At 34.4% G+C, this 8,562-nt stretch overlaps 1 protein-coding gene across 2 annotated transcripts in view; it reads left to right on the forward strand.

Moving 5' to 3' along the window:
* The window catches only part of LOC115243848 (serine/threonine-protein kinase BRSK2), a 29,958-nt gene extending 23,319 nt beyond the window's left edge, over positions 1 to 6,639 (forward strand). Inside the window, exons 12-13 of one of the 2 annotated variants that reach the window (XM_029821103.1) lie at positions 2,373 to 2,602; positions 5,332 to 6,639. In XM_029821103.1, the coding sequence (XP_029676963.1) occupies positions 2,373 to 2,602; positions 5,332 to 5,556 (455 nt within the window). In that variant the 3' untranslated portion in view covers positions 5,557 to 6,639. The remainder of the gene's footprint in view (positions 1 to 2,372; positions 2,603 to 5,331) is intronic. The other variant, XM_029821104.1, reaches the window with a different exon arrangement.
* The last annotated feature ends 1,923 nt before the right edge of the window (positions 6,640 to 8,562 follow it).

An 8,562-nucleotide genomic window follows, 5' to 3' on the forward strand; every position in this document is an offset into this window, starting at 1 on the left:
CTCTCCCCCCTCTTCCTCTCCTCCTCTTCTCCCTCCACCCCCTCTCTCACTGTGCGTGTGCGTGAACGTGTGCGTGTGTGTATGCGTGTGTGCGGGTGTGCGGGCGGCGTGCGTGCGTGCGTGCATAATAAAACGAATTATAATTAAAATATTCATACATACATATACATATATACAAAAGCTATTCGGAAATCAACCTTTGGCAGGCTTGCAAAATAAAAGAAGAAACAGAAAAAACATTTTATTATCTGCAAAAACTGCTTACATATATACATTATTTTTTGACATAATTGCCATCCGAATTGAGGCACTTGTCGTAACGCGGCACAAGTTTTTGTATGCCCTCATCAAGATACAGTGTAACCAAACTGGAATCCAATTCCTAGCATTGCTCATCAACTTCTCGTTACCCTTGAATTGCTGCATTTCTAGCCACGCTTTCATGCGTGTGAACAGATGAAAATCAGTGCAAAGTCCGGGCTGTAGCATGAATGATCGAACTCCGAGGACGGAATATGATAGTCCATATTGCCAATTGGCCAATTGAACACTAGAACCTTCTGATTGATGCTAGTTACTTTAGGCAGCGGTCGATATGTATGCTATGTGCTGTCGGGAATGTGTGCTAACGGGACTCTTCTGAACTTTCATTGCATTACTTCAAAATTTCCGATGAGAGTTTTTCGACTACCCTACAGACCGGATTTTGCTCCGAACATTGATTTCCGAATAGTCTTTGTATAATATGTTTTAATTAGTTCGTTTTATGTTAAATTTATTTGAGAACATCTCAGGTTTTTATAGAAGAAAATATATAACCATAAAGAAAAAATGATGCATATATTAGGTCTACCGGAAAGTTCTGTCCGTTTTTGGAATAAAACAAAATATAAATTTTTATTACCGTCAATAAACTTTATTAAATAATGTAATTGCCATTATTCGGAGAAGTATTGTCAGCAACTGGATAATTTAAATACAGCAGTCCAAGAAAAGAGGCCGGCGATGTTCAATAGGAAGAACATCATACCGCATCATGATAATGCCAGGCCACATGCTGCTTTGGATACTCGTCAAAAAATTGCAGAACTAGGCTGGAAAATTCTGTCGCATCCACCATATTCCCCGGACTTAGCACCCTCCGACTATCACTTGTTTTTGTCCTTACAAAATTTTTTGAGGGGCAAAAAATTCAAAAATGAAGAAGATATCAAACAAGCACTGGTTCAATTTTTCGCATCAAAAGATAAAACATTTTTCGAAAATGGGATATACAAATTGCCCTCACGCTGGCAAGAAATCATTAATAATAATGGCAATTACATTATTTAATAAAGTTTATTGACGGTAATAAAAATTTGTATTTTGTTTTATTCCAAAAACGGACAGAACTTTCCGGTAGACCTAATATAATATTTTCTGTATAAAATATTTTATATGTATATATAAAATATATAGAAGAATAGAGAAACGAAATCGACTACATATTCATATTCACGAATCTCGATTAAAATTAATTTGCACATTTTTTCATTGTATGTAATATGTCGTCTTTAATCTCGGTCAAGTGCGTTTACTCGCGTAATTATATTAGGTCTACCGGAAAGTTCTGTCCGTTTTTGGAATAAAACAAAATACAAATTTTTATTACCGTCAATAAACTTTATTAAATAATGTAATTGTTATTATTATTAATGATTTCTTGCCAGCGTGAGGGCAATTTGTATATCCCTTTTTCGAAAAATGTTTTATCTTTTGATGCGAAAAATTGAACCAGTGCTTGTTTGATATCTTCTTCATTTTTGAATTTTTTGCCCCTCAAAAAATTTTGTAAGGACAAAAACAAGTGATAGTCGGTGGGTGCTAAGTCCGGGGAATATGGTGGATGCGACAGAATTTGCCAGCCTAGTTCTGCAATTTTTTGACGAGTCTCCAAAGCAGCATGTGGCCTGGCATTATCATGATGCAGTATGATGTTCTTCCTATTGAACATCGCCGGCCTCTTTTCTTGGACTGCTGTATTTAAATTATCCAGTTGCTGACAATACTTCTCCGAATAATGGCAATTACATTATTTAATAAAGTTTATTGACGGTAATAAAAATTTGTATTTTATTTTATTCCAAAAACGGACAGAACTTTCCGGTAGACCTGATATATAATGTATATATTTTTTAAGTTCTTCTGTAAAGAAAAATAGAGACGAATCAATTAATAAAAAAGAAAGAAAAGGCCAATTGGAGCCTAAGTTTCTTTCTTTCTTTTTTTATTAATTGATTCGTATCATTGGAGCCTCGGTTTATTAAATTTCTATTATTAAAAATAAAGATTGTCAAATTAAGAGTTATAATGCAATTGATCAACATTAACAGGAAACATTCGAAGATTCAGGCGAGTGTGTGAGCATATTCAGTCCCAAGTGTGTTCGAGAAATGTAGGCATAAGCTTGGGAGGACAAAGTAGAGCTGCACCTCCTAGTCCGAGAGCCTCCAGGAAATTTACTACGGAAATGAGTGAGAGCTCCAGCTGCGGTAGCGACACCAGCGAACGGCTCTTTCTTAGTCCTCATCCAGCTACCAGACAGGTAGTCTGTTTTAACAAGGTAGCGCATCATCTCCATTATCTTCGTCATCATTAACAAAATAATAATATGATTTTCTTAATTACTAAATCATTACCAGACCAAGTTAAAATTATTTTGTTGCGCCAAGTTTCGTAAAACAAAACATAAAATCTTATTTTGTTTAGAAAGCCCTGGGAACAAAAGTCCATATACATGTGATTAAATATATGTATAATTATATCTATATAATTATATATGAAATACGTCCCTCCACGCACACACACATAATATATATACAGGGTGTCCGATAATTTTTGACATACCCGAAGTGTGAAGGTAGATTGGCTCGAAACTGAGAAGGAAAGTCTTGTACCATTTTGCGATTTTCGTAATAATTATTGAGATATTAATTTAAAAAAATTGACCAATTCGCGCGAGTATAAGCGCGCAGCGAGAAGAGACAACCTAAAAGTAGGCGCGCGACAAAGTTTTGGGAGGAGCGCATTACAAATGACAACAGTTACGTACGAGCGGTACATAATAATGGATTCTCGCGTCCTAGCAACCACATATCAATGCCACCCATATCAGGCCGTTCTTTCTCACCACGCGATAATACTCGCGCGAATTGGTCGATCTTTTTAAATTAATTTCTCAATAATTATTACGACAATCGCAAAATGGTACAGGACTTTCCTTCTCAGTTTGAACCAATCAACCTTCACACTTCGGGTGTGTCAAAAATTATCGGACACCCTGTATACATGTATACAGGGTGAGTTTTTTAACTTGAAACTGTAAAATATCTCGGAAAGTAAGCTTTATTGAAAAAAATGTTTCAAACAAAAGTTGTAGAGTTGTAGGGGGGCCATATAAATATGGATTTGACCTTGAGTGACCTTTTCAAAGTGAGATCAATGTGATCGACGTTTTCTTAAATGGAACCCCCCTTTTTTCATTGATCTCACCTTGAAAAGGTCACTCAAAGTCAAATCCATATTTTTATCATGTGGCCCCCTCTGAACCCTACAACTTTTGTTTGAAAATTTTTTTTCGATAAAGCTTACTTTTCGAGATATTTTACAGTTTCAAGTTAAAAAACTCACCCTGTATATACAGGGTGTCTGGTAAAGATTGTGCCAACGCTCGTGAGCGGGTAGAGCACAGTAAACTGAACAGAAAAGTCCTGTACCATTTTTTTCTATAACGCTTAATAAAGGAGTTATTATTGAATAAAGTCTGGCCAATCAGCGCCGATCTTTAGCCGCGCCTGGTAGTGTGCGTGAGCGCTTCGTCGCTACAGCGGCGCACACTACCAGGCGGGCGGCTCACCGACGTGCGTCCGGCTAAAAGTAGGCGCGATAGTAGGAAGAGAAAGAAAGAGTAAGAAAATGTTATATACTCATATTCTTGAATTCAAATTTCTACAGATCTGCTACTTTGAATGCGATTTTCGCTATTTTCTCATCATATCATATTGAAATAAATTTGATAATGATTCAGCACATCAAAAAATATAAGAAAATATGTATAAGATAAATTCCATCGCCACGGCCAAAATCAAGTTACTTTACCCATCGTCCTTTGCCAACCGCTCGAGTTAGACGTAATTAAGCGCTGGGCACCGCAGTTTTTTCGAATTGCGCTCAATAATATGTTTTATTTTAAACTTCCATAACTTTTATAATTTGAGGATTAAATATATGAAATTTGAAAATAAAATTCGTCCTATTTCTTTATTATTAAAAGATAAAGTTCATTAAATATTTATTTTATATTTAGCTCTTTTATGAAAATATTATATGAAAATGGAAAATATATAAGATTATCGATATTTACTGGTATAATTATAGAAGGTTACATATTTTAGTACTTTTTAATGATATGATAACGCTCAAAGCAATCGAGTTCATATTCAAGTTATCAAAGCTTGAAAAAGACCAAAAAGTTCGCATATTAGCAATATATGTGAATTTATGTATATAGAATGTCCTAAGGTTTACCCGACAAACTGCGGGAGCATATTCTACAAATGGAAATAAGAAAAAAATATATGAAATTTGGCTAGAGAAATGCTTTATTACAAAGTTATAAGTAAATATTGAAACGGAGCCTGAAATAGGTAACCATGGATTTTCCATTGTGTAGAATATGAAAGATCGTACATGTTTAGTGCAGAATATGAAAGATCGAACGTGTTTATTTTATCTGTGTATTCATAACATGTTTATTATTTTTAAAAGATTCAGTATGATCTTTATTTTTACATCAATAGCTGTTAGATTTCAATAGTTGTATGAACTAGCAACTACTATCAAAATGCCAAGAGTGTTCTTAAATGAGGAATACACTGATTCTGTACAATAAAAAATCCGTTTTCACCTATTTCATGTTCCGTTTCAATATTTGCTTATAACTTTGTAATAAAGCATTTTTCTCTAGCCAAACTTCATATAATATTTTTTTTTATTATCACCTGTAAAATATCCTCCCGCAGTTTGTCGAAGAAACTCTGAGACACCCTATATATGTATCTTCGATAAATGAAATCTCAAAATAAATACCTGTTAGTGTTATCTTTTGTTTTAGAAATCCAATTACAGCGTTATTGACATTTGACATGCTTACATTGAGCGCTTATAGCAGTGTAACGCAAAAAGATAGATCTATCCATTCGGTCGTTCAATGATGACTCATGAAACGGATAGATCTACCCGATCGGTTGGCAAAATGTTAACTAACATATTGTGGGTGCCTGTCGATTTCAGATCGACTCGGATATCGAATCGGACACTTCTGTATTTGACGTGAAGTCGCCGACTCGCGAAAACGGTAGAAGAAGCTCGACGTCGACAAATAACAACAATGCCCTACCGGGCGATACAACATCGACGCCAGGCAGCTCGCCGAAAGCAGTGCGAAGTAATTCGGAAAGCCAAAACACGCCTGAGAAGAAATGTGTCACCACAATGAGTGGTAACAACATAGCGTGATACTATCAGAACCTTCGCTTCGAATTCCGATCAAGCCTGAAGAACTTGTGGGACAGTGCTCAGAGATTTTGGTGAGATTTCCTCTGACGAACGCTTAGAACGTCTTAATAGGAAAGGCGTATAAACCACATTTATACGTCATTGCAACATAGAAGATTGAGGTCTAACATTATATATGAATATTTCCATCAGCAGCATAAACAAGAAGATCAAGAGGCGACAATGGGAATAGTGCAGTCATTTGTTATGTGAACGAAATTCGAAACATCGAAATCTTTAGTGCGAATTCTAAATTTACTTTCCATTTTCGGAATTAAGACATGCTTGATTATGTTCGAGAAATACATGCATGAAATTTTCTTTGAGCAACTCGAATCTAAATCATATATAGAAGTTAAAATATAATATACTAAATGTAGATCTCATACTGTTCTGTTCATAAAATAAATAACTTTCCGCGAAAGAGATATTATTTCCAAATCGCCTCCAGATAAAATTACCATGAATAAAATCAGTGGTGTATATGTTAATAAATAAGCCTACACGGTATGACACACATGAAGAATCACACGAAGAAAGGGATTCAGGAAATGAAGTGTAAAGTATATTAAAGAGATGTATTTGTTATAAGTAGAGAGCGAGACTCTTAACTGCAATGATATGACATTATTATTGTTTTTCTCACATTAGATATTTTTGCAAAATAGCATTTTCCTGTACAATAATCGCTGATTTTCGTCTGTTAAAGTTATAAATGATGTTTTTGCATTAGGCATGTTTTATTCGTTAGCTAGAAAAATTACAAATGCCGTTGCTCGGAATACGTTGTTGTTATTTCGATAAATTATAAATTATATTATACTGCAGATTATAATTTCTGCTCATTTATATTTTATTATTATAAGTTATTATATAATTTTTTTGAATGATTTTATAATTTTGTTATATCAATCTCTCCTCAAAGCAATTTAGCTAAATTCATATCAAATGCATTCTCACATCCATTGAAAAATATGAACCCGGTACGATCGAGCGCAAAGACCGCGCGCCGAGAGATTTTTTCCACGCACGATGAAAAAAAAAGAAAAAAAGAGCAAATTTTTACATAAACACTAAAACATATTATTAATAAATACAAACATCAATCTCATATTATTATACGCGAGAAAAAATAGATATGTATATCATATATACAGGGTGTCTCAAAGTTGGCGCATCACCTGCTAATGACAAATTCTTAAAACCATTTTTTTCGGTAAAAATGTCGAGGGAGGTCATCATTTTTTTGTAAATTTCCAATTTTTTGCCATCATACAATCTTATAGATAAGCATTAAATTAAAATTCTATTAAAGTAAACTCCACCTGAGAAATTAATTAAAAAGTGTAGTTTTATTAATCTTTTAGCACAACAAAGTTTAGTTTGCAAAAAACCTTTTTTTTTTCAATCACTTATAATTCGGAAATTATTGATGCCTTGACATTTTCGCTGAGAAAAAATTGTCTCCAAATCCCAAGAATTAGTTATTAGCAAATGATGCGCTGGAAAATCTTGTATATACAATGTATATGTAGAGTGTCCGATAATAACCGTGTCACCCCTCATGTATAGTTAAAGAAGGTTAAACTGAATAGAAAAGTCCTCTACCATTTAGAAATCTTCGCAATAATTAATGAGAAATTAATTAAAAAAGATCGACCAGTGCGAGTATTCGATACGAGTAGCGTGCGTCGCGAAAAGACGACCCACTGTGACGCGGTTTCTAGGCGCGCAACGGGGAGGGAGAGGAACACTCTATGATTATAATCACAGATATATAGAATAGACCGGCCCCACTGTCGTGAGAGGCAGCATGGAACATATGAAGGACAGCAATCCCCACTGTTATTTCTATTCTTGCTTGAGTAAGAGTAATAGGGATAAAAGCGAATGAGGGGAATATGTGCATAAAAAGAGGCCAAGTTTTTGCGACGACTTTTCCCTTTTCGCGGCCGAATGCTAAGCGCGAGATAGACGCGAAAGAAATTGCTGGAATTCGCCACGTTGCTCGCTTTGTCTTCAAATTCTTCTATCAGTCTCCGCTACGCACTAAAAGAAAGAGATAGAATGCTATTTTTGTCCTTCATATATTTTCACGCTGCCTTCACGACAAGGGTAGATCTATCCTAAATGTCTATGATTATAATCGTTGCTATCTGCGGAGCATTCCCCTCCTCCCTCTCCGCTTCATCGCGTGCCTAGTAATTGCATCACAGTGTTCTGTCCTTTCTCGCAACGAGCATTGGTTGATTTTTTAAAATTTATTTCTCATTAATTATTGTGAAGGTCGCAAAACGGTAGAGGATTTTTCCATTCAACTTAACTCCCTCTACCTGCATACGAGAAGTGATATGGTTATTATCGGACATTCTGCATATATTGTGTATATATAATTTCTCGCAAAAAAAAAAATTATTGATTCGATGAAGATACTTGAAACCCATCATAAATCAATTAAAAACACATTGATTAATATAATTCGTATAAAAAAAGAAAGAAACATATGTATACACACGCATACACATACATATGTATGTAGGTATGTATGTATGTTGATATGTATGCATGTTGTGTATGTATGCCATATGTATGTATGTAGGTATGTATCCATATGTCGATATGTCGATATGTATGCATGTGTATATATATCCATATATATATATATATATATATATATATATGTATACATGTATATATGTATGTATGTATGCATCTATGTATGTATTTATGATGTATGTATGTATGTATGTATGTATGTATGTATGTATGTATGTATGTATGTATGTATGTATGTATGTATGTATGTATGTATGTATGTATGTATGTATGTATGTATGTATGTATGTATGTATGTATGTATGTATGTATGTATGTATGTATGTATGTATGTATGTATGTATGTATGTATGTATGTATGTATGTATGTATGTATGTATGTATGTATGTATGTATGTATGTATGTATGTA

This window comes from Formica exsecta, unplaced genomic scaffold (genome assembly GCF_003651465.1).
Source record: "Formica exsecta isolate Colony F162 unplaced genomic scaffold, ASM365146v1 scaffold741, whole genome shotgun sequence".
NCBI classification, from domain to species: Eukaryota; Metazoa; Arthropoda; class Insecta; order Hymenoptera; family Formicidae; genus Formica; species Formica exsecta.